We start from the raw sequence: 27,364 nt of genomic DNA, 5'->3' as shown, positions 1-27,364 counted from the left end.
AACAAATCAGATGAACAAACACCAATCAGAATAACACCAAAATCAAACTATAAATTAGACTTCCTTTCTCCCAGAGTTTGTGTGAGTGAACAAAATCAATTGATGGCAATGAATTGATATGAAGCAAGATACTCAAACACACAACTCTACACGTTACAAACACCAGCAAAAGAGGTACTCATCACCACAGTCCACACAAGAGAATTTATCAGATAAGAAAACAGCATGCCACTGAAATGAAGCAAGATAGGGAAGGAAAGAAAGAAAGAAAAAGGTGTACTTGGGAAAAAGAGAGATATCATAACACAGAGACATAGGGCTGTCACTGCAAATCCCTTTTAACAAAGTCCTTCTGCCTACGAAGGATGGGAAGCCACAACAAGGTGTATAACTGAATCTCTCTCTCTCTGAAGGTAATTTTCAGGCTTGTTCCTCCAAATTTATATTTCAAAATTACTTCAAAAATTGAATTTAACTGTTTGAATGTGATTGTTTTGTTATTACAGCCTCTGTTTCAACTAAAGGTCACAGCTGAGAGAGCAAGGTATTTTTCATGACTGGGATCAATGAGGTTTAAAGATTATAGATCTGACTCTGCCATGTAATGAGCTGGGCCAAGGGCTGTAGAGAGCAGACTGCTCCCCCTGCATCTGCCTGAAATTGCATCGCAACAAGCTGGAAATAAAGATTATGGAAAATGTCAATTGCTTTTCTGCATTTAGCAGCAATCTAAATGCCAATTTGCTCAGGATTTGCAGCTGGTGGAAGCTCCACAGAGCAACTCCTGACAACTATTTGAGGATTGACAGGGATGTTTTGACAGCACTATGCATACAGATTTCATAAGATGATCCTCAGACCCTTCTGATCCAAGAAAACACACTCACTAATGGTACTTACGTGGTCAGCAGAGTCCTTAAACCTCAACTGACGGGGACAGGAAGGAGGAGAGAAAATGGAGACAGAGTAAGGGAATGATGACAACAAAGCTACAGATTATCATGCAGACACAAGATTTGTCACTAGCTGGATCCAACTGTATGTATTGCTTTCTTCTGTAAGCCTCTCTTAGAAAAGTCACACAAAATACCACACCTAGCTTTCTTCAGCTGTTTCCCCATAACTATGAAGAATAACAAAGGCTATAAAGTTATGCAAATGTGCATGGGAGTAAGTACCACTGGCAAAATTTCTTCTGAGTAAACATATACTAGATTAGACTGAACATCTATCAGGTTGCTCAGGTTATTGATTATACATAGTGAATTCCCTAGGCCAGCACTGAAGGCCAGCTTCGGAAAGGGCATATTGAATCTCTTTTGTTGTTGGCAATAAATGGATGAAGATGAACTTATCTGAAGATAACATGCTATGCTGCTCTTATAGAAAACACTAGGATCTTAGTGGAAAGAAGACTTATATAGTGGGCCCTTCCTATACGCAGGGGATCCATTCAGGAACCCCTCCACCTGCATATGGGAAAAAACACATACACTTAAATACCATTGGTGTTTATGGTGGCGTGCGCCTGCACCACACATGCCATTTTGTCCTCCTGGGCTTGCCATACATGTAAGCTCAAATCCACATATGGCACAGGCGTGCTGTATTACAGTATTATATTCTATGGCTGGGCCCAAGCTGAAGCAGGAGAAATGACTTATGTAAACTTCAGGCTGATAATATCCTGCACCCTCCCAGTTGACCCTTCCTAATCAGAATTCCCAGACTCTTGTATCTCTCCCTGGTTAAAACATGTAAGAGCTGCAATTACTGCAAGATAAACTTCCTTGGGTACCAGCCAAAGAAACAGCTTGCTCATCACTGTAATAAATTTCCACGTCTGTCGCATTAGCAGAGTTACTGAAATTCCTGCTAAGAGTGCATTTACCTAAAATAATGCTACATAGCAAGCAGATTTCTGGCATACAACATTTACCTTTAAGCTTTCTAAAGAAACATGCCGACATTCTAACAGAAGGAACATAAGGATTCACATCTATCCCACTCCAGCTGAACTATCTGGCTCTTGTCAGTTTGGTGTTACTTGCGCTGTAGTAAATGATGATCTGCCAGTTGACTGGCAAAATTTAGGTGGGGAAGCTCTCCAAATCATGTGAGCATCAGGGCTATTGAACTATTTGCCAGCAGGAAAGGCGACTGTGGGTTGCATTTGTAGGTATGGGATGGGGAATAAATAAAGCTGACAAAAGAGCACACTTTCCTGTAAATGACATTAAATGTTGCATTTGGGTGCTTCCAAGGAAGATGTTTAATGCAATCACTCTGTGTCATTCATGAAATTTATACTGTGTGTCTAGTATTGAATTAGTGGGGCTTCCGCATCTATTGATTCACAATTCCATTGGTGCTACCGATATAATACAGACCAGTATCTTCACCTTGTAGCCTTTCCCAAATAAAATTTCTGTCTTTTTTATTTCCACATATTAAACTAGTAAAAGTAGAAAAGATGGAATAGCTGTGCAATGCTTTTGAATGATACTATTACGGCTCTTCATTTTGGAAGCATCCCTCAGGCACAGCCCTCATTTAAAAACTACCTCCACCTCGACAAAACACACTTCTTGTTGTCTGTCTCCATTCCTAACAGTAGCTATTATTAGCAATGTGCACTACAATGTACATTTTAATGCATTTAGTGAATATTTCTTTCCAAAATCACAGAACTAACAAATGAATCCCCTATGAATTTTTAACCAATAACTATGGGGAAAGGAGAAGAGAGCTTGGGGAATTAATAAAAGAAGGAGGAACTAGGGCATCAGTTTCATCTTAAACTCCAGCTGTTTGCAGGAGTTCAGTTTTCTACAAGCTCAAAAGTCATACAGAATGAGGCACTAGGAAGTCAGTTCCCTAGAAGACAAAGGTCAAGCAGAATGAAGTACTAGGAACTTCTAACCAGCTCAAGTTTTAATTCTTAAAAAAAAAAAAAAAAAACTAAAAAAAAAAACCCCACAAAGTTTTATTTCTTATGACTTAAAATATATACTTGAAATGTGTTTGGTAAACTACTGGAAACAGGAAAAGATTTCAGAGGTCAGGACACTCAGCCCAAAAAGGACTTTCACATTCCAATCAGAACTAGATCCATGAACACCAATGTGATCCATATTTGCTTGATTTGAGCAATAAATAAAAGTTATATGATCCAGCTTCTCTTTGCAAAATTTCAGATTTGGGGGTAGAGCACTTTTTAAAAAATTACACTTGCAATGCAGTAGCTGCTGTGAAATTTAATAGCACAGGAAGACTAAGTACACCACTTCAGGTGTGTTGTCAGCCCACAAGTCCCATTAACCTTAGTCAGGACTGAGGAATGCTAAGAGTTACAATCCAATGACATCTGGACAGGAGGATACTCATTACATTGTACACACAGTGGTGCCTTTAGTTCTTAGGGAAGGCAATGACAAGGGAAATGGGACTGCAGATGCAATTCAGGGATGTCAGTGGAAGCTGCATTCTTCTCCATGACCAGACTGTCCAGACAGTAGCATCTCAGAGGGAATGCAAGAAACAAACCCCCAATATTCTGGCTATCAAATTTAATTTAAAACTGCTATTTCCATGTTCATGCATGCTATCATGACTGCAGAAACCATGAGACTGAATGGTACAGGGTGTCTGCCCCTTGTCTACATCCATTTACCCTATGCTTCAACTCCTCTTATTATGTATGATACAGACCTCTGATCTCCCTCCTGCCTGATGTCTACAATCAACTTTGATACCTCCTGCTTTGTGTTGTGTGTTGCACAGATGGAGAGACAAAATAATTCCACCAAGCATTTCATTCCACTGCCCACCTGAAACAACTGGCTGGAATTGTCCTTATAAACCATGTTAAGAGCTATTTCAAAAAGAGGCCAGGGCAGCCAGACATCCTATTAACACCAGCATTCAGAGTTATGGTAGCATTTAAACATGGCCCTTTGCACAAGAACTGCATGGTACATCTTGTTGATTTTCTTGTCTTAGTCTAAAGTCTCACAGTGGTATTAACTACTTGTTGCTCAACTTCTTAGATGTAGGTAATATGCCAGGGGAACAGAACTGTGCCACTTACCAGTGGCTTTGAGATTCTCATGAACAGAGAGTTTGGCAGAGTATGCTATAAATACAGTCATAAATATTTATGCAATATGTTTCTAAGTGCTCAAAGTATTTCACAAACATTATCTCAGTAACCCCTACTAGGTAAGGTGGTATTTTTGGATGTGACTGTTACTCGGGATGTAAGCAATGTTTTCATAATTATATTTTCCACTAATACCATGCACCAGAGTGATGTTTCAGGACAAGGTTTTAATATAACAGCATCCACCAACTCTCATTCATTCTCTCACATCTGAAAATGGGGCTACATAAAGTAAAAGTGATGCCACTTCTTCACCAGTACTATTGGAACTATGTATTGGATTTCTCACCATCTTTGAAAGGTATTCCCTTCAAAATGTTACGAAGGAAAAACAGGGTCCAATCCAGATTAATAATAGTAATAATAATAATAATAATAAAATATTTATTAAGTGAACATTGGAGTTTCTGATCTCCAATTTCTGGACTGTGTTTGTACAAAATGAAACGCCAGAATTCCAGAGAACTTTGTTTTCTCATTCTGCAGCAAAGATACTGGTGCACATTGCATGATCACTTCTACTTTGTTAATCCCATCAGTAGATACAGCTTCAGTAGCAAGCTCAATTCTCACTTATTCAGAGGGCAAAAATCCCCTCAGTGTTACACATAAAATTGGATTCTGCATTTCTTGTTCTCCTAAGAAGTCAGAATCTGAAACTAGGATTTGACATTGGCTTACAATTTGTGGCTTGTTTGTCATGGAGTCTTGAGAAACTATGAGTTATTTCTTGCTAGTGAATTCCTAGTTACTGAAGCTACATTCACTGGGGGGAAGAATCAAGCAGGCACCACTAGGTAGCATGTACTAGCACATCTATAATAATAAAAGGTAATTATGTACAGTGTCAATTACAATTTTGTAACTGTGAAATCGTAACACCTGAAACTTGGGAAAGATATTACAGTGACTCTAGGGATATACATCTCAAAGCTATGTGGGTTTTTAAAAATCAATTTAAACCTGTATATTTTGCTCTACCATCTTGAGTCACTAAATAGCAGACAGTACCATATTTAGGAAGGTCCTTAATCGTGACACAGCTATTACTGAGGGTGATATATTCTACTAAAATGAGGTATTCTATAAGAAGCTTGTTTGTAAAGATACAACTAGCCATACTTGCATTAAGAGACTGAAATCACAAAGGAACAGACTGGATGGAAAAAGCTGTATGGACAGCAGTTTATTCTATGAACCAGGAATCTGCAAGATAGAAAGTATACAAAAAAAAAACAATGGCCACAGCCAGATCAAATGAGACTCTAGAACAACTTGCAAAACCATAAAGAAACAGATAAGGAGCGTCTGTATCTACAAAGTGAATTAAGGCTGAGAAGATGAGGCTTATTCTAGAAAAGACAAAGATGCTGCTGATTAATAGGAAAATAAATTAAATAAGTTTAGGACAGGATATTTGAAGGGTCACCTCTTCTATATGACCCTGCCTATGCACTGTGTTCGTCATCTGCAATCTTGTTCTACAGTCTTCTATTGTGGGAGGTCCAGCCAACGAAGAAATGATACATAAGTGGTTTTTAAATAAACAAATGAACAATCACACATATAGCTTCTTTCAGAGGTTTTAATGACTGCTGCTTTCCTTTTTCTATGTTTTAGTACTTCTGTTTTCTTCATCCTATGTATAGTTTTAAAAATGTATTTTGTTTTTCATTTTGCTGTATTTCCTGTAATCTATATGGTTCTCCAAAATGTGGAGTGATTATTACAATGAGAGCAGTTATACTACCACTAGTAACAGTAGGAATGGCTGATGCAGCAAACCAATGATATAATATATGCACTGATATTAAAATATGCCATCTACACCAATACCTGCAAATGTAGAAATAAACCTATTGTGTGAATGCACAAGATAATAAAACACGCAGAAAAGCTCCACAGCTACAAAATTATTTATTGAAGAAACAGGGCAGAACTATGTGAAGGAGGTCAGCACAACCATGAGCCATTTTCAATCTTAACATTTTTTTTTTAAAAAGTATAAGTTAAACTGACATATTCAGCACACTAAAACCTCTTCTCAGATCAGAAAAACCTCTACTATACTTGCATGGTTCTGAAATCTGCTCCAGCTAAATGTTAAAATTTATGAAACAGTCACTTGCAGATAAAAAACATTTCTCTGCTAAACCAGCCCAATTGCTTCTTAAGTATTTAGTGTGGCTGAAGAAGATGAATGGATTTTAGAAAACCACTGGCCTTAATAAAAAAGATTCAGCTGCTGCCACTGCATTAAAGCTGTAGAACTGATGCAGACAGAACTAATGCTGGTGGCTGGTATTTATGTTGGCTGCCATGGCTTTGTAACATTTCATTTTAGGTTTCGTCACAGCTCTCTGAAGCCACTGTCTCTCTTGCCATGTTTGCAGTTCTGGCGAGAGTCCTGTGATATGGTTAAGTGGGACTGACCTTACTCCGACAGTTTTCTTCTCATACACAAACTGTTACTGCTAGAAGCCCATATATGCCTGGTGAAAGCACAATTATTCTTAGCTCTAGCTGCCAGGCTCCAGTTTTCATGTGGATCTCACTAATGAAAGCAAGGGGCTCAACAGACCAGTGTTATATGCCAGTGTGGGGGTGGCGTGGTGACTGCCCACCACCCACCCTGACTCCGTCCCCACACTGCCCACCTGACCAGACATGGGTGGCACCACACCGCGTCTTCAGCATAGCGCTTACATGCATTGCACTGAAGAAGCAATGAAAAGCTGTGGTGACAGTGGCTAGGGCACCCACAGCGCAAAAAGGAGCCACTTTTTGTGGCTTCTTTTTGCACTGTGGAAAGGCCAGATTGGGGGTGCAGTGTGCAATTGTCTTTTTAGTTGTCCACAGAATCCTCAGCGTTCTTCTCCAGTACCACATCTCAAATGAATTCATTTTCTTCTTATCTTGTTTCTTAATTGTCCAGGGAATACAATGGCTAACTTTTGTGCTCAGTTGTATATATTTGCATTTTAGGATCTTTTCTAGTTCTTTCATAGCTGCTCTTCATAGCTGCAGTCCCTGTTACTATCAATGTTTGATCCCAGATATGAGAACTCTTTTACTATTTCTATTTTTTCACTGTCTAGGTTGAATTTATGTATAGGCTATATTTTTAGAGGAAGAAACTGGCAAAATGACCCCTGAATATTCCTTGCCTAAGAAAAACCTATGAAATTCATTGGTTGCCATAAGTCGACAGATGACTTGAAAACACATACAAACTAAAACAGTAAGAGAATGAGAGTATTTCGCTGGATGACTCTTTTGACAATACGTGGTGAACAAAGACCAAATCCAATCCAAGGATGAACTGAGCTGACCTGGCCTGAGGCATGAGTTCTGCAAAGTATTTCAGAACAGAAATAGGAACTGGGTGATCAAATAAGCACAGCACCAGGAAGTAAATCAGAAGGAAGCAATGTCTGGACAAGTAGTTTAGAGGTGAGCAGAGAAGCAAGTATAGTCAAATTAGTCTGCACCTGGATAATGCATTACTCAGACTAAGGAACAAGACAAGAGGTAGAAAAATTATAGGGCCAATGGAGCACTACTGACATCTTTGTATTATGTAAACCCTACTGGGATGTTAGCTGTAATGGCACTATCTCTCCATCTGCAGTGATGGTGCTACAGCACAGTAGAGAGCAGGTTAGTAGCTTCCTTGTACTCAATTTGCTATAATGGCACAGAGTAAGGCACCTGATTCCCACTTGGAAATTTTGGGTTGCAATCCATCAGCCTACAGGCAACATTTATGGGGTCAAGTATCATGGGAAAGGCCCATTAAATGACTTATTGGATCCTTGGTTCTGACAAATGAATTAGAAAGTAAATAAATATATAAAGAAAAGAAAGAATCAATGGGGACAGCTAGTTGGTTTCATACTAGTTCCCTGTTTTGAAAGGTAGGCCCACTATGATGTGCTACCTTTGCTTCCAGGGATGTGGATACCTCTGTGGACAATCCTTCATGTTCTTCATAAGCATTTAAAGATTAAAAGTGTGCTTATTGTTTAACTTTTTGGGAGCTAGCCATGTGTACTACATCCCAGGAAAATACGTGCAGCTGGGAATGATGCTAAAGGAGGAAGACCAAGCACTCTAGAAAGGGCCAGAACATCAGGAAATGTGAAAGTCATCTGAACAGGAAGTGTGGCCACTGTAGAGATCATTGTACTTGGATATTACAAACTCTAAAGACACTGAAAGAATGATTACTAAATTCAAGGACTGGCACACAGATACTCTCCCTGCTCTCTGGTAGCACTTTGAAAACAAGCAAACAAACAAACAAAGTAGGGATAGGATGTTTAAAGATAAAAGCCCCAGCATAGGGTGTGAGTGCCTGTTTCTGACGCCTGATCTGCTTTTAAGATAATACAGCCAGGCAAGCTCTAGCTGAGATAAAGTCATGCTTGCATGTCCATGTACACACACGGATAGACACCATCTTGCCATCCATTTGTCAGCTAGAGACAAGGATACAGGGTAGAAATGTATTTAAGTGTAAAGTATTCTGACATGGCAATCAGTCACTAAGTGGAATCAGCAGGAGGGCTACATGGTACAATTTTAACCCTCTTTTATATTCTTCTAACCCAGGGGTAGGCAACCCTTTTGAGCCGGGGGCCGGGTTGCTGTCCCTCAGACAACTGGGGGGCCGAAGCCAAAAAATAAATAATTAAATGAATTTTTAAAAAATTAAATAATTAAAGAAACCGGGACAAATGTAGGACAAAATTTTGAAATGGAGGGCACTTTTTACATAAAAAATGGAGGACACGCAAAAAAATTTGCTGATTTTTAAAAAAATGTTAAGATAAATGCATGTTTCTGAGGCTTCTATAGACAATTGCCCCACCATGCCCCGAGACGCCAAAGGCCCCGGCGGCAATCGGCGGCAAGACCGGGCTGGGGCCGGTCCCAAGGCCTCGCCAGGCCACATCCGGCCCGCGGGCCGCAGGTTGCCTACCCCTGTTCTAACCCAAGAAGCAGGAAGTTATAGGTATGACAAAATTACCTTTCTTTCCCACCTACTATTCTCAAGCAATAGGTACTGGGGAGGTGAGGAGAAAGGGAACAGAAAGGCAAATAAAACATACAGTAATATATACCAACAAAGTGCAAAACCTGATTTTCAACACGTTTTCTTAGGGAATGCAGAATCAGCTTAAACAAGAATTGCAATTAGGAGAACAGACAACATCCCATCAGGAAATGAGAGAAGAATTGTGGATGGAGGCACCATCAGTCAGCTTTAGGGGACTAAAACCCTTGCATAAGTCTAATTCACAGATGGGCCATCGATTCCTTGCTTGTGGCCTTTGGATGCTTCCTGAACAGCTTGCAAAGCCTCACTTGTTTTGCCTAGCATGCTAGCCAATCAGTCATCAACTGGGTGCCAGAGAAAATCATTATTGGTCAGGAGATACCACTAGCCGTCCTGAGGGTGGGAGAGGCCTTAATACCCCCCTTTAGCTGTGATCGTGATACAGCTGAAGTTGCTGTTTCCCTGCCACTAGTAGCAAGTAGGAGACAGCAATCTTGATCATTGTTGCAGTAGTGATTGGAGGAGATTTTAATATATTTGCACCGTGGTCATGTAGCCAAGAGTTTTCCTGCTTGCAATACTGGTGGGGAAAAATAGTCTCAGTGGCCTGGGAGGGGAGGCTTAAACCTGTGCACTGAAATATGTGTAGGTTGCAGGGAAATTATGCTTATGTATTATGAGAGCCAGCATGGCATAGTGGTTTAAGCACTGAACTAGAACTCTGAAGACCTAGATTCAAATCCTGGCTCAGCCATGAAAACCCACTGGGTGACCGTAGGCATGTTACACACTCTCAGCCTCAGAGGATGGCAATGACAAAGCCCATCGGAAGAAACATGCCTGTCATGACAGCTTTACCACCTTAGCGTCGCCATAAGTCGAAAACAACTTGAAGGCACACAACAACAACAACAACAACAACAACAACATTTTTTCTATTTTTAGCACTGCAGTCATAGCAGACCTTAAAAAGGATTACAACCCCCAGAACTGGTTGATTCTGGGAACTGTAGTATTTTTTTTAAAAAAGTAACATTTCCAAACTCTGAGATATAAGTAGGGAATGGGGAGGTTATACTGGAAGTGAGAAAATGTTTTCTCACCAAAACATTTATAGCAGCTATGATAATGCAAACCTGGCAATGTATTTCTAGCCTAGGAATCCTTTGTGTCACATTATTTCTTCCCTTGGTTCTTTAGAACTGGACCTTATCTTCCAAAGTATGGGGAGAAGGGTATTTTATTTTTTGCTGTGCTTTGCTCCCTGCTGAGAAAGATATAAATAATTCAAGTGCTGCATTCAAGAGACAGATCAATTAGTCAATGCAGTTCTCCAGTAATCCTATTGGGTGCCATTCAAGCACTCTCTTTCACCACTGATCACCCCTACCCTGAAACTGCAGAAGTCCCAGGAGCTGCACATCTTTTTAGCATGAATAAATAAAATAAACTTTTATTTATATCCTGCTTTTTGTGAAAACAATCAAAGCGGCGTACAGCATATTAAAAACATATAACAATATATACATAATACCCCCTTAAAAAGAATTAAACTAGTAAAGATTAAAAATTATATGGATAAACAATTAAAAACACATTAACAATGGGCGGAACCATAATGAGTCTATGGTATATGGAAGTGGTCGCTGTATGGCCAAGTACTTCATTCCGGAAAGGCCTGCCGGAAGAGATCTGTCCTGACAGCTTTCTTGAAGCTCTCTAAGTTGGTAATTTGGCAGGTCTCGTCCGGCAGGCCATTCCACAGGCTGGGAACGGTTGCAGAAAAAGCCCTCTGGGAGATTGCAGTTAATCAGGTCTTTAAAGGCTGCAATAAATTCCTCCCAGAGAACCTAAGTGTACAGGGCAGATTATATGGAAGTAGGCAATTCCTTAAATAAGTTGGAGCCAAGCCATGTATGGCTTTAAAGGTGATGACCAAGACTTTGTACTGCGCCCGGAAAGCATGAGGCTCCTTGAAAAGACATGTTTTGTCTTGGCAGACAGAGAAATTTCAGCTGACAGTCTGGACATAATTCCTGGCCTGTTGTTTTCTTTTTCATTTCAGTAAAAGTTACATGTACAGGGAAAACACTGGTAAGTTCAGAGTACCAATGAATTCCAAAGAGATCTTATGGAATGCTTTTTTTTAATATGCTGGATAACTCAGGCCTCAGCTGATCAGTTCAGTCCAGCCCATCCCTTGCCTGCTCCTTTTCAAACCCTCTGATTTGGTAAATCACTCATCCTCTATAGCAGAAAACCCAGATTCCTGTCAACACCTTTTGGGAAAAGGAGAACCCATAAATAATATACTGAGTTAGTTTCCAGTAGGCTTCTGTAATATCACAAATTCTTTAGAAAATTATTTAATTTTAAATATTAGTAAGCAACTCTAAAAAATGTTTTGGCCCATTTCTAGTGGTTTTGGCAGAAACAGCAACAATTACTACACATTTTTCTTAGTCAAGATCTTCTAGATAATGGTTGACAGCAAAGACCCAAATTGCTGTATTTCCAGTAAAATTCCTCCAACAACTTTCTCTTTCTAATTAGTTGATACCTGAGCATGTACCGGTAGCCCTCAGTTAGAAGCTGTTATGAGCGACATTCTATTTTCTCATGACAGCTCAAACAATTTGTTTAGATGAGGGATGAGGAAACTGTTCCTTCCCAATGTTGCTGGAGTACAACTCTCCTCATTCCTAACCCATGGCTATACTGACTAAAGCTGATTAGAGCAGGAGTCCAACAACTTCTGGAACACTACAAGTTCCACACCTCTAACGCAGACTTTTATCCAGCCCTGTAAACTGAAAAAGGTCCTAACACCTACGATCTTCTGCATGAGCCTGCATCCATCTGTATCTATATCTCCATCCACATCAGGCTATACCTGGGATTCTGCTACCACAACATCTTTAATGAGATGTGGTCCAACTGGCTCACTGTTCTCCATCTTCACATATGTGACTTGGTAGCCTCGGATTTGGCCATGTTGCTTGTTGGAGATGGGTGACTTCCAGGAGACACGAATGGCTGTTGAGTTCATTGACTCAACTTCTACTTTCCGCGGTGGAGCACCAGGCACTGAAATGCAGATGGGGAAACTTAGTCAGAGACAAACATCCTATTAAAACTGCAGAACCCTGTGGCATAAACTGAGTCTCCATCTCAATCCTCAATTCATTTTTCTTATTCTCAAACTCATTTTTCTAGAAAGATTTTTTAAAAATTGTGTAAAATGAGAAAATACATATGCACACATGGGTGTATGGGAAAACTGGTGTGTGCAAATGTATGTATCTGTGCTTTATCATGTCAACACATGGAACTTAGGGGCAGTACAGATGGAAGGCTCCATGCTGCCCATCTTTACCCCACGTCTGTGCTGCAGCATCCCCATGCTGCAGCACAGACACACTGCAAAAAAAGACCCGCCTAGAGCGGCTTCTTTTTTGCGACCCCGGAAGCAGGAAGGGGCGCTGCCATGATGTCACTTCCTGCTAGCAACTTCTGGTCAATGTACAGTGGCGGCATCATGGCGGCCCCGATATGGATGGGAGGCCACCATGATGCCGGCGTTCGTAAATACTAGGGTTTGGGAGTGTGGGGTTGCTGTGCGCTCCCGAACTCTAGTATCGGCGGGGCAAGTCGCTTTTGGCTGGTGTGTACCGAGCCTTAGTTTTCAAAGATCAGTGGTGTCACTTGGGGGGGGGGGGGGTGTTGCGGGAAGTGTGGACCACATCAGGTGACACCCTAAGCAAGGATGACACCATTGCTCCACAAACATCTGCCTTTGGGCAGAAATGGGCTGTGGCATTTGCCTGTTTCTGTTTAAAATCCTATAAGAGATGGGGTGAGTGGGGAATGGCTCAGTAAGAGGAGAAAGGAGAAGCCTCTGATTTTTTTTTTAAAAAATTAAATTTAAAATCTCAGAATTTACAAAAAAATCAATTTTTTCAAATAAAAATTTTATTCTTTTAAATTTTTCTTTTAAAAAATAAAATTTTACCAAAATTTCACTTTAGCCATATGAAACTGTGCATATGTAAATATATTTACGCTGTGTGCATGCTATTGTAATTTAAAGGTATAATTTTAATTTTGTAAATTGTTTATGCCACAACTATTATTATTAGCTTCATTGAGGGGGAGAGACGAGGCCTGGCCTGGAAAGACTAAGAGCCCTCCTCCCGACCACCATCTTGAGGGGGAGAGACGTGGCCTGGCCTGGAAAGACTAAGAGCCCTCCTCCCGACCACCATCTTGAGGGGGAGAGACGAGGCCTGGCCTGGAAAGACTAAGAACTCTCCCCCCGACCACCATCTTGAGGGGGAGAGAGGCCTTGCAATTTTTTGTATTATATTGCAATTTTTACTGTACACCGCTATGATCATTGCGGAATAGCGGTCTATAAATAAAATGTATTATTATTATTATTATTATTATTATTTGAGAATTATGATTTATGCGTGACATTGGTACAAAAAACATTACTAACGATTCTGGATGGTGCTTTATGGGAGGAGGTAAATGGTGTGTGTGTGTGATACCATGAGTTACCAGCGCACTAGCTGACACCAACTCTAGTGGCACCACTGTCAAAGATTAACAGAGAAGTGAATGGCACATTCTGCTGGTCTAGGCAATCTTGCTATTCAAGTACTCACACAAGAGGATGCAAAGAAGCTTAAAGTACTTTCACCTCTACAATACACAGACTTCAATGAATGAGTATATTATATTAGCTGACTGATTAAGAGAGAATCAGTTTATAATCTGATTGCTCTAAATTTGGATGGTCCTTTGTCTAACACAAGAGGCTTGCAGGTAGGCAGACAACTTTGGAGAATGTAGTTCTTAGCTGTGCATGCAGTTTGCAGTGTTTTTTTGCTGGTGAAGTGAAAAGCGGCAGTTGCCTAAAATTTTTCAGTTTCTTTGCAAGAAGAAACACGCTCACAGGACAGTTTAGAGCTAATCTACCATTTGGAAAAGTTACATACTTACTATTTTGAATTCTTATACTGACTGTGACAAAAATGCTAAAGTTATGCCTATGAGGGGCTGAAACCGTGTTCTCTTCCAGAGAATACCCTTGCCATACAGCTACTCAGCCTCAGCTTCAAAGCACAGAGCACTATCCTGGTATTGCAGGACAAATCCATGGTGCCCAAACATCATACTGTGCTTCTTGAGTTGCTAGTGCAGCATGAGGTTAATTAGGGACAGAGAACTGGGTGGAATCTGCAAGGACTGTTCTACACAGACACACAGCAGGCAGGCAGGCATTTGTGTAGCCTCAGGCAACTGGTTATTTTCCACAGATCTCACTCTTAATTGTGGATAATTGCTTGAAGAAGAGTGCAGAGGGGAAAGATACATACATTAGTAGGGGGAGGAGATAGGGCAGATGAGTAATTAGAAAAGGTTTGTGGACCTTAATCCAATTTGCTGCACAATCTTGGAGATAGGGTGTCTTTCCTGATTGGTTGGTTTTTCATTCTTTCCCAAAAGTGAATGGAAAGCAGACTTGACAGCTGTGTGGTAACTGGTTAACATCCTCCCTTCTCCCCAGTGTTAGATGTGGCTGCGACAATGCTTGTGACATTTCTGTCGTGATAAGGCTTACCTATAGCTGACATTAGTGGGCAGAGCCTTATGCTAAGAGCAGCTGCCTAGGGACCAAGTTCTGTTGGGTCAGTAGAGGTAATTTACATTATAAGGAGGATGCATTAGCTAGGGATAATATTCTAAGTTGCAAAAAAGCATTTTACCCATTTCTTATGCTTTTTTTAATGAAAAAAAACAATAACAGTGCATCAGAAGGTTCCAAAACCACTCATGACAGAGCTTAGCTGCAACGACCAATAATGCGGCCCTCAAACTAACGCAGAGAGCTTGCTGTGACATTTCTGGGGTACCACATTCCCTCTGGTTACAACTTTGCTAAATGAGAACTGATGCAAACAATTCAGGCAGCAGGACATATAGATGCACCAGAAAACCTAGGAAGTAGTCAATGAAAATTGTTATGTACCACTTCCCAGGACTGCAGTGATGCAAAAGACACTACAGCATGGGTGCTAAAGCTGAAAAATGCCTATCACTTTGAGAGTAGTTTTCTCCCCACATGCTTTGTTTAGGCTCTCTTTGGCCTTCAAGGTCAGGATGCAGCCTGGAAAGTACCTTCTGTCACCATGGGCAGTAGCACTTTCTGAAGAAGAGACTTTAAATGAGATGACATAACTGACAGGATAGTTAATATAATGGCATATCTTGCTTCAGAATGTCTCTGACAAGAGAGGCATTTTGCCCACATGGCATAGAACAGAAACAGATATGCAGAGGTAGCAGCTGTTCTACCCACCAGGAATGGGAATAATAATTTCAGACTTATGCACTCCATATGCCAGAGACCTCTTCTTTCTTTTTGACTGTACTAAAGAGTCAAAACAAATTCTAAAGAACCTAAACAAAAAAGCTGCATTATTTGCCTTTTAAAGTTGTTTACATTTGTGTTTTTATGTGTGGGTGGCTTGGAGGAATATTTTAGGTGAGCTGTTCTGAGAGCAGGGGGAAAACTCCAACAGCAGTGCAAACACTATATCATTGGCAGAACAAATATAGTCTTTGTTACCTTCAGCCATGAGTTAGGAACCTACCATCTTCGTCAGTGCGAACCCAGACAGGGATGCTCTCTGGCCCAGGACCCACATCTGTGTGAGCCCTCACCCACACTTTATACTCGGTCCATTTCTCCAAGTCGCTGATCTCCCAGCTGGAATGCTCATGTCCAATGCCCTCAACCACATGCTTGGTGATGTCCTCTCCTTCCACTGCCTGGTATGCGATGGAATACTGTGTGATGACTCCATTGCGGCTCTGAGCCGGTGGTGGTACCCAACTTACCCGGATGGCGGTGGAGCTGGTGCTTACACATACGACCTCTTGGGGTGGGGCAGAAGGGGCTAGGGATAAATAAATGAAGGAAGTGGGGAGATGAGGGGAAATGGTTGGGCAAGAAGCACAATCTACATGGAGCTCTTATCCAGCCAACAGATTTTCTCCTGACACAGAGCAAATCTGTTCATCTTTCATTTAGGGAAATATGGAATTAGGTCTCTTTTGAGAGACAGTTCAATTTATATAAATGATCTACAATAATAGCAGTATTTAGTTTAGCATAAAAGTGCCCCTAAGAGAAGAAGGAACTGAAAAGCACAAGACAGAAAGAGATGAGATAGTAATAGGATAAGTATTAAGAGAAAATAGGAGAATCAGAAAGGGACAAGGAAGAATCTGAGAACTGAAAATGGAAGAAACTAAGAAGGAAGTAAGAATAATGTTCCATTGCTTCTCAGATAATTCAATGATGCTCTATTGAAGGAAGGCTTCAGAGAACAGTCAGGGCACAAACAAGTAGCAAGCATTTTGAAGAGTATATCTATTGCACTTGATAGCTAGAGAATGCAAGGAGTAACTGACATATAGGCAATATAAGACAAAAATGTACAGCACTTTTAGGAGTTTCAGAAAATAACCATAGGTGATCTGGAAAGTATAGCAAAATGAGAGGGCTGGGCCACTAAATTAAGTGATGGAGGGTTTCTGTTTTTTTAATAGGAAAAAAAACCCAGATGTAACCTTCAAACAGAAAACCCCAAATGGGAAACAAGATAAGCATTTGATGAAACATACTTGGTTGGGAACCTCTTCCATAGTACTCATCTATGGCATGTAGGATTGCAATCATTACCTTAACCTTACTTACCTGCACAGCAGAAGATACAACTAGAGATGCCAGAGGAGAAATATATGCTTGTAAAAGGGAATGTGTGTGTCTGTGTGTCTATAAACATCCTAAGATGAGAATCTCCAATTATATTGAATTTTGTTTATCTTCAACTCAAGATATATAAAGAATTGGAAGCTGGGGCAAATGTTCAGTTCGAATAATGAAAAAAATAAAAGCAGGGTTGCGCTTTATATTTAAAACAAATTTTCCGCTAAGGAATGTTTTAAAGATCAGGAAGGACACTATGTTGGTGTCAAAGTAAAAATAAAAGTGCATCTTGCCCTCTGTAATTATGATCCTTTTTTTTGGTATGATGCGGATGCAAGATAGTTTTGATTTGTGAGATTTTCCATTTGTTGTGAGACTCTCTAATTGTTGATCCTTTTGTTCTGTACTATAATTGAAACAGTTTTTAAACAATTAAAGGACTTGTAAGCAACACTGCTAAGATGAACAAGAGATGTGAACAGTAAAGAAGCTAAAGTGAACAGAGGTGTAGCCCATGAAAGAGATAGCGATTGCCACAAACAGATAATGAATTTGGATGATTGCATAATAAGAAGGTAACTTAAATTTAAGCAATCCTTTCCTTCAGTTCTGTTAAGCAGAAATTTTGGAGAGAAGGCCTCATTAAGACAAGTTTGTTAATTAATTCCTGTTTGACCAAGCTCATAGGAAGTGGAAGGAGAACTGAAAAGAGAATTATTAGCAAATATCATTACTAGAGCAACAAGTAAGAGATGGACATTTTTGATGCTTTCTGATGGCTGGGTAAGAGTCACACTTGCACAATTCCAATATATAAGCTTAACACCAGAAGAGGTCAAAATAAAACCTAGCAAAACAAGCACAATACATAAGAAAAGTACATGAGGCACGAGAGAACACCAACATGCATGTGCACACACACGATCCACACATTTTGAATATTGCAACATGGCTCAAATATTCTGAGTGGCAACATGAACATATTTACTATGCTCAGGTAATGCCTTACATGGATGTGAAAGGGCCTGTAATTCATGCTCACATAAATGGCTACTTGTGTGATGAAAATTTGGGCTCTCATAAACCTAATTCTGACATTTCTATATTTAAGAAAGCAGATCTTCCCCAGACAAAATGTTGGGAGTAGAAGCACTTTAGAATGTTTGAATCATTAGTCATAATGTTTAGCAGAATGATCAGGAGATCCCACTTCTATCTGTGCAAACATTTCTAGAGATATTGTTCTAAAATAGAGGGAAAAACATTTTAGCCTTTCATCTGAGCTTGAAATCTCACTTCTCTAAAATCGTGCCTTAACTTAATATTAAGAAAGTTTCCTTCTCAAGCTGTTCTTGTTTTGAAACCCACTTTCCCATTACTTTTATCCTACAAGTGTATTAGGATGTGTTTACACTGAATACCCTGATCCTGAACTCCATGGGATTGATGAAGCAGCTAGCAGGAGATGGGTAAAGTGCCCTCACCCCCTACTTTTTCTTGAATGCAACACACACCTTCTTGAGGGTGATTTACCATGTAAGAAAAGATACGTAGTTGACGTTTCACATGGATGCAGTGAAATATATAGTGTGTCCCATGTACCTGCAATGATCTTCTCTACTACTAAATACCATACATGCTGGGGTGGGACCAGGATAAGGAATCTTCCACTCATGGGCCAGAAGCAACACCTAAGAGCTCCTTAAACAGCTTGCTATGATCTCCAATCAGTGATCAGAGTTAAGATACATATCATGCATAGAACTGAGCAGAGTTTTGCAGGCAGGAAGTTGTTGCACAGACCTGAGTTGTGGGTTGGAGGTAGGGCAGCGTTTGGATGGGACTGAGCTAATGTGTGGAGGCCAGAAAACTGTTCTGTGGACCTGATGTGTGATATGCAGGCAGGAATACTGCTACATATAGGATTACTCCTCACTAGACATGCCAAGCACTCAGCTGTGCTTTCTTTGGTTCATGGGAACAATGTCTAAACTGGTAAAAATTGCATATGGCCTAATTCTCTTTTCTTCGGCACCATCCATGTCCTCAAACCTGCCAACTACTGGAATACAGTCTCCAAGATGCTATTTAAACTGGAACTTGCCCTTTGGGCAACGAAGCATTCTTCAGTCATGGTTACAATGCAGTTTCTAGGCAGGGTTGAAGCCAAGTCATCTTTCTAATGTGAAACACTGCATAGAAAAATTGGCATCAGGCTGTTACTCAGAGAATGCTCTGCTTCTGCCCTGAGATGTCAAGTCAGCATAACAGTATGAATAGTTCAGAAAGATTGCTTGACCGTGTAATAAATCACCATATAAGCATCTGATAAACTCAGATGTTTCACTGCCTTCACACCAACCCGGGAAGGCAAGACAGTAAACATGAATAGGAAGAAAAGTTTTTAAAAAATTCATCTTGAGGTATATCATTCCTTTGACATTCCTACTGATTAGCAAAAATCAAAGTTTCTTAGGATTCTCACTGTAAACCAGGTTTACAAAAACTGAATTAATTCTGAAAGCTGCCTTCTGCCCTAATGTTCATATCAGGTTAATTCCTGCTCTGAAGGCTTCTTTTTACAGGGCAGATGTCAAAACAAAGGGAAATAGACTTATCCCTCCACATTTGCGGCTCTGACTTTTGCGGATTTGATTATTTATGTATTTTATTAATATGTTCTCGCTAGGAATCTCTAGGTCCTCTAGCACAACTCTATAGTCAACTTTAACCAGAAGTCGCATTAAAGGACCTAGAGATTCCTAGAGAGAACACTCCACTAGGCATTTGTAGCTCCTCCAGAGCAATTCTATGGTCAGTGTCTGGCAGATGCTGACCAGAGAGTTGCATTGGAGGACCTACAGATTCCTAGAGAGGTGTTTTCTCAGATAAAACCATAGTGCTTTTATTATCTGTGGTTTTTCTACATTCACGGAGGTCCTGTGCCCCTAACACCAGCAAGTGTGGAGGGAAGAATGTAGATGATTTGGCTCCATACATACAGTATCTCCACCTCCTGCCTTGGATATGTAAAGCTCTTTCCTTCAGCACAGGTGTACAACACCTTTCCAGTGCAAAGAACTATAACCTTTTATTAAAATGTAATGGCTTCGCTCTCTGAGGATGTGTGTGTGTGCACATAGGAGGATGCTTTGCCTTTGCCTGTCTTCCAGATTGGCACTGCTTCTTCTGTGGTCCAAAAGCAGTGATGCTAGATGCTTTGAGTCTATTGGGAAAAGGGGAAAATTTGGCAACAGTGTGGTGAGAATCACTGGAAGGACTTTGGGGAGGGCTACACAAATGGCACCGAGAGCACAAGGATGTCCATAAGTTGTGCACCCCAGTGTTAGTTGTAGACTGGATACAGGAATAGTTAAAACAAAACAAAATTAGGATTAACCTCTCTTATTCCTGGGCATTATATCTTCTGTATAAGCCCCTAATATGGCCTAGTTATACAGAGCCATCATGCTTGAGTCACATCTTAGAGATCTCTGCTTTGCTATTGGCATTTGTGCTGCCTTGTTAGTCTTATGGCTTGGGGAAGTGCCCACTTGCTGCCTGTCAATACATGCACAATCAAGTAGTGGCTAATAGAAAAATTACCAGTCTCCACATTCAGTGAGTCCCCAATGTCAAATATTTATAATGCCTCTATTTGAATATTGTTTCATATATTTCATCCTATCCATCCTGTTGGCACTAAGATCCCATTAGCTGAAGTGCAAGTTAAACAGGGCTGTTGGAATCCTTGTGATTGATATGCTAATGAAAGTAAGAAAGGTCATTCCAATCATAAGTGGAGCAGTTCTCCCTCCCCACTTCATCCCAGGCACCCTTTGGCTCCACACAGAGAAACTGCTGTTGTCTCCATTGCTGCTTGCCCCACACAGTCACAAAATCCTTGACAGATGGCACAAACAGAAATATCTCTCTTCTCCCCTTTAATGCTCTTTGCATAAAAGCAAGCCCCAAAATCGTTAGTGGAAACAAGCTTATCTCAGAGCTCTTTGATATCTTTAATCTGCTTATGTGCAGCACTTTGTGCTGCCAGTAAGAGTGCACTGGTCTCCTATTCCACCAGCACATGGGCTGAGAAGAGAATGAAAAGTATCTAGCTTGGGTCCCTTCTTTATCTGGCCTTCCAACTAACCTCACTCTAGCTTGGTGCTGTTAAGTGGCAGAAATCACACACTCCTTATACTTTTCACTTGACAAAAGTCAAGCAACCACATGACTCATACTACAGCACTTTACCCAGCACACACTCCCCTAAGAAGTTCCATGTACTTGTGAACATCAAATTCTTACAGGCTTGCAAATGCCTGCAGTGTAGCAATAATGCAATGGGTGCAGCACTCCTTTTATACAGAAATGGCTGGATGTGCTTGGGAAGGGTGGGAAGAGGTAAACAACAGTGTCCAACTAGGATATGAGCACATGCAGAGCAAGAGTGTGCATGCATGAGGTGCAAATATCAGACAGCCTAAACTTGCTCACAATTGAACAGCAGGGGGAGATGTGCCAGTAAACTCACAGAGACACAGGGAATATATCCCATCAGTTTCTCCCACCTACTCCCCTTCCCCAGCATATGTGTGAGTCCACCTGTTGAAATGGGAAAGCATGGTCTAAAAGACACAGGCATGAGACTTACCCTGGCCCAATGGCCCCTGCTACAGAGCCACAGTTGGTCTTTCATTCTACGTGCCTCTAGATATTCCTTTGAATCTCCCAAGCCTCCCTCTCATACAGATAGGAAAGAGTTGTTGCCCCTCTTGTTCACAGGCAATCAGAGACACTTACTGGACTGTGCTGTACGGGCTTCCAAAACTGGTGTATAGACTCCCAGGCCCAGTTCAGAGCGGGCTCCCAGCTGAAACTTGTAGAGTGTGTCTGGTTTGAGTCCTTCAACTGCATATGATGAAGTCTGGTCAAACTCCACTTTATGCTAGAAAAGGAAAAAAGCATGTTTCCTTTTCATTTGGAAATCAAGAAAGATCATGGCCTCTGGCATTGTAGCAGAAACAGACTGAGGAACAACCACAAGACTGGCTGAAATTCAGAAAGCTCGAAAATTTATTTACGGTACCGGCTTCTAGCATCCTGAGATGCAAAGGGAGCCTCCAGCATTGTTATCACAACTGTTTTATAGACCCAAACCCCTGTGTCTCCCCCCTCCCCCTGGATATATTTCATAATCTTCATTCTATGGTGTTAGCAAGAAACATGTTTACATTTTGAAAGTACAGTGCAATCATATTTTGAAACTACATGAAATGTTACCGCTCATTATGACCTTATTTATGAAACAGGAAAACCTCTAACCGTTATATCCAAGGTGATTTAGGAAGCTTTATGTTCTCAAACAAAGTCTTTTCGCAAGAGCTGTTCATTCTGAAATTAGTCTTTACAAAAGCTAAATTCTAACTTGGTTGAAACCCCAAATCATCTAGTCTCACCCCAAACTCATAGTCATAGCCAGTCAGCAAAAAGCAATTCTAATATAATTTTCTCATCTAAGCATGAAGGTCCCTTACAGCATTATTTCATCCCACTTCCATAATGGTCCTGAACCTCTGGCTGCAGATACCTGTGTTAATAGTCATGTGATTATACAATCCTAAATATGTGTGTCATGACCAAACACCCAGGACACTTCATTTCTGTGGCAAAATCACCGCCCTTACATCAAAAATAACATTTTTGCCCAATGGAATAACACCTATCACACCCTTTAGTATGTTAATTAAAAATCTGTCAAGAACAATTGTCAAGGCTCTTCATAATTCCTCTTCTCCCAAATTAAAATAGCATTCCCTCCATTGCAACATGTGGCAATCTGCAACCCTATGCAATCTCCTGTTTGAAGGCAATCTGCAGTTTGTAACCATAATACAAAAAAAACAAAGTTAAAACAGAGACTTAAATCTATGCTTGTACAGTGGAACCTCGCCATACGCGGCGGGATCCGTTCCGGATCCCGCCGCGTATGGCGATTTCTGCCTATGCTCGAGCCCCATTGTAAACAATGGGGCTCGTGCACAGCGGCGTGGAGGTGCGCGGGGCGCAACGGGCGCGCGCGTGACACAACCTCTTCTGCCCCGCGCGCGCCCAGCGGCTTGAGCGCGTACGCTCAAAGCCGCTTAAAAAAAGTCCGCGTATGCGGGGGCCCCACTGTAATAGCAATCCAGTGGGTTTTGTTTTATGCTGAGTTATTATATTTTGCATGATATAATGGTTCCCAAACTTTGGTCTTCTAGATGTTTTGGACTTCAGCTCTCAGAAATCCTGACTACTGGCCAAACTGGCTGGGGCTTCTGGGAATTGAAGTCCAAAAAATCCTGGAGGACCATAGTTCAGGAATCTCTGATCTAGGATCTAATATGGAATCCTCAGGGTAAGGGGTCCTGGACAGGAAAATCTGAATTTCATAGTTTTAACAAAGTTCAACAAGCATTGAGAAACAACAAATTTAATGCTGACCACAGAATCCACCTCTAGCCACTTGTCACTTCTGGGAAGTGGGGGGTAAAAGTTCTTCCCAGTAGAGCAAAAAATGCTCTTCCCAAAATTGCTCCTCCCCTCAAATCCTGACCTAGAGGATATAAACTGGCTCTTTCAGTTAATTAAAAAACAACAACCAACCAACACACTGGATTAATGATGTACATAGATATAAATCCTATTGAGATGGCATGAAAAACAATCTGTGATTGGCCTTCATTTCAGAGCTATAATGTAATAGTATATGGACCAGCCATTAGATAGATAACTTTTGATGTCTGATACAGACATTAATGCAGAAATGTGTTTTTCAACATAGCATTTCTCATGGTTAGGGATCCATGAGACTTCTTCCTTCCTCAATTGAAGACTGTGCTGGGGTTTAGTTACATTGAGTTCTACTGAAAATTAGTTCTGAACAAAAAACTGCTGCATGAACACTAGACCAATATCTAACACAAGATGGCATCAAAAGATGTGTCCCATACCTACAGGCAACTTTGGCAGACATCTTTAATTAACAATGGATCAAGGCACCTCTCACCTGGACCCCATCAGCTGCTTCCCAGTACACCAGCTCATACTTGGTGATTCGTTCCTGAGAGGCTGGCAGCCAAGTCAGCATGATCCGTGTGTCAGACTCTGCCTCAGCTTGGAAGTCAGCTGGCTGGGCTGGAACTGGGGATCAATAAAACAAGAGTCAAGCAGAGAGGAGGAGATTCTTTGAAAGCTCTGGGAAATTTTATTTCTCCTCAGCCCAAGGTTCAAGTAAAGATAGCTATGTTCTTTTTCGGCTAATGATTTCTGCTTGTATTACTTGTGAAGTATGTAAAAATCCTTTTCTTATTAACACCAGTCTCAAGCATTCACATCCACAATACTGATTACATAACTAATAACTTATAATCTGAAAATCTGTTTATCAATCTCCAATAAGCATAAGGTTAAAGATTTTCCTCAGTGTGTCCACAGTCTATCTCTGGGTAACACCACAGTCATGGTTTTAGACTCATATTATTGGCTCCTGGAAGTATTACAGCAGAACACAGCACAGAGGGGATAGTGTTCACATTAACATGCATACATATATACTTACCACCCTGCTGAGTTTTGACCTGGATGATTTCAGAAGGGGGTCCATCACCAACGGAAGTGAAAGCCAAGACACGGATACTATAAGTGGTCCCAGTTATCAAGCTGCCCACAGTAGTGAGATGGCTGTCATCAGTATTGTGCTTTTGCCACATGCTGAGTGGCAGGTGGGGATCAGTGGTGTAATATACTCGATAGCCCCGGATCAGGCCATTGGGCTCCTCAGGCTGTTCCCACTGCACCAGCATGGTGCTGGCACTCAGCATCCGTGCCTGCACTTTCAGAGGTGCACTTGATGGGGCTTGCTCTCCTGTTCTTGCTTCAACCAGTTCACTTGGAGGACTTCTGCCAATGTTATTTACAGCAATAATACGGAACTCATATTCTGAGAAGGGGCTTAGGCCACCTATGCTGTAGCGGGTGGTTGCCACACCATCCACTTCTTGGAAAGTGCCCTCCAAAGACTTAGGCTTATACTGAATGACATAGTAGGAGATAGGGTCAGCATTTCCTGAATCCCAGGTGAGAGTTACACTGGTGGCTGTTGTCTCAGTCACTAATGTGTCTATTGGTGGCTTTGGCAGGGCTGGAAATAAAAGAGTATGTTGTTAGTTGTTTGATTAATGCAAATGCTGCAATGTGTAGAGCTATTCAGGAGGCTCAAACTTTTACTAACATTTTCCTTTAAAGGCAGAAATCATTTCATAGTCAAGAATGTACATTTTTTATATTACACATTACCATATATTGCTTCAAGTGCTTCTTAATGGAAGGGTAAACATAGCAATCATGTTATTAGATGTGCTCAAAGCACTTGCTAGCAGCTGGCTAAATAAAGGTAATTTAAGCAAGGATCTGTCGGGTTTTCCAAGGGGAAAAGGGTTCTTTAGCTGCGGCACACTTCAGGAAGCCTTATTCAGAGCCAATACCAAGGACAATAGTAGCTCCATCTGTAATACTATTATAAAAGCAACATGAGTTAGAGTTCCAGGAGCATTTGGGTGCTAGGATTTTAAAGAATCCCAGGCAATGCCAACTCCAGCATTAGGAGAAAACAAGAACTGCTCAAACACAATTGCAATATAGCCAAAGAAGAAAATATGAGTCCGGTACTATGTTTTCATGCACTAAGATATTTCTGTCTAGCTGGACTGCAGCTGGATGCTAGGGAAACATTTATGATTATGAAACAAAATCTACCTCAGATTGAGAGTCTCCCTAGCCTCAATATTGATTATCCTTTGGAGTTGGATTAGTATAAATATTGAATCACATTAGGTATGAGTATGCTAGCTTGGGCAACAGAAATGAAAAGATGGCACCCATTCTGGCTTTGTCAAGTGAGCCAACAGAGGTATGTTATCCTAGATGGTACAGATTTTGCCACCCATACAAAGCTGAAAATCAAATAACTGAAGTGATTAATTACCTTCTTTCCCCATGGAGTAGATAACAGAGAGATCACCAATTAGTATGTATCCCTGAGACTTGCTCTATTATTGATATTTGGGTATTCTGTTTTGCATAGAATGAAAGTGTCTACACAGTATTTTACAGTCAGCCCTTGGTATCTGCAGGAGAATCCATACTGCCCCCCCCCACCTCCCACCCCCGATATAAAATTCCGTGGGTGCTCAAACCTTTGTTGTTCCCAATGGTGGTGTGTGCATTTTTAATCTGCAGGTGAAGGACAACCCTGTATGCATTTGACTACAGAACTGTTTGGCTACTGTCACCAATAAAAAATGTGAATATAGGAAAGGGCTAGAACAGACCGATGTAGCTCTATGTGACAAGCACAGCCACAAGCTACCATCTGGTACTGTGGGAGGTTCAGACACAGAGTACCCTGTGGAGATTCTTACCTTTTACAGTGATCTGTGCTGTTGCATGAATTACGCCCAGTGAAGACATTGCTTCGCAGGTATAGTTGGCTGATTGGGTGATATTGGTCAGCTCTAGAACATTCCTGCCCATTGGCATGTCATCTTCTTTTGTCAGTTCCACATCTCCAGCAATCCACTTTACATAGGGCATTGGGGACCCCACTGCTACACATGTGAGGTTCACGCTCCCTCCAGGCATCACCTCATGGTTGCTTGGAGGGATTGAAAATCGAGGTGATACTCGTCGCACTGAAACAAGGAACAGACAACTAGTAGGGTCACAGCCTAGGCTATTGGTGTTCATTTGTTTCAAATCTGGGATGTGTAGGGTGGGAGGAGAAGAATCAACATTTGTCCTATGAGGTAGCATACAAATCTAGAAAAAACATAATCCCGCGACAGCTATTTACTGCTCTTTCAAGTTTGGTGCACGTGGCTCCTCTTGTTGGGCCACTGGCTGTTTTACGAGGTGTGCAACAGTACAGCTGGTAGTGTTTTCCTGGCTTCTGTTCACCAAGCCAGATCACTGATCCTTAAGAGTATCTCTGTTTCAACTGCATCCTAATAATCAGAAAATAGGTTCACTCCTTCTGAATACAGCTGAGTGAATCTTTGCTAGATGGAACTACCTGCTCAATTGCTTAATTTTCACGGCAAAGCAGTCAGTAGGCCAACCTATCATGCAGAGGCTTTTATTTTTAAATTACTGCATGCATTCCCACTAGCTGAAACAGCTTTCCTATGGTGGTGCAACAGTAAACATGGCCACCCAGAGCCTGATAATACCACTTTACCAGGTGGGTCTTTGTCCTAATGGACAGGAGATCAGACTCAAGTTGGCAGCAGAGTGCCTGGGTGATAGGTCCTCCCCA

At 41.1% G+C, this 27,364-nt stretch overlaps 1 protein-coding gene across 13 annotated transcripts in view; it reads right to left on the bottom strand.

Annotated features, from left to right (window-relative positions):
- Positions 1–27,364, bottom strand: part of PTPRF (protein tyrosine phosphatase receptor type F) — a 686,838-nt gene that overhangs the window by 71,242 nt on the left and 588,232 nt on the right. For 7 of the 13 annotated variants that reach the window (XM_089514948.1, XM_089514949.1, XM_089514947.1 and 4 more), the window contains 7 exons: positions 26,472–26,741; positions 24,611–25,192; positions 24,059–24,192; positions 21,814–21,958; positions 15,887–16,192; positions 12,118–12,311; positions 901–927 (listed from right to left, as the gene is read on the bottom strand). In XM_089514948.1, the coding sequence (XP_089371074.1) occupies positions 901–927; positions 12,118–12,311; positions 15,887–16,192; positions 21,814–21,958; positions 24,059–24,192; positions 24,611–25,192; positions 26,472–26,741 (1,658 nt within the window). The remainder of the gene's footprint in view (positions 1–900; positions 928–12,117; positions 12,312–15,886; positions 16,193–21,813; positions 21,959–24,058; positions 24,193–24,610; positions 25,193–26,471; positions 26,742–27,364) is intronic. The other 6 variants (XM_089514952.1, XM_089514955.1, XM_089514956.1 and 3 more) reach the window with 3 other exon arrangements.

This window comes from Sceloporus occidentalis, unplaced genomic scaffold (genome assembly GCF_023333645.1).
Source record: "Sceloporus occidentalis isolate IW3139 unplaced genomic scaffold, rSceOcc1.0.p SCAF_3, whole genome shotgun sequence".
Lineage (NCBI taxonomy): Eukaryota > Metazoa > Chordata > Lepidosauria > Squamata > Phrynosomatidae > Sceloporus > Sceloporus occidentalis.
Note: the sequence above shows the minus strand (reverse complement) of the source record. Positions and strands in the feature narration are given on the sequence as shown.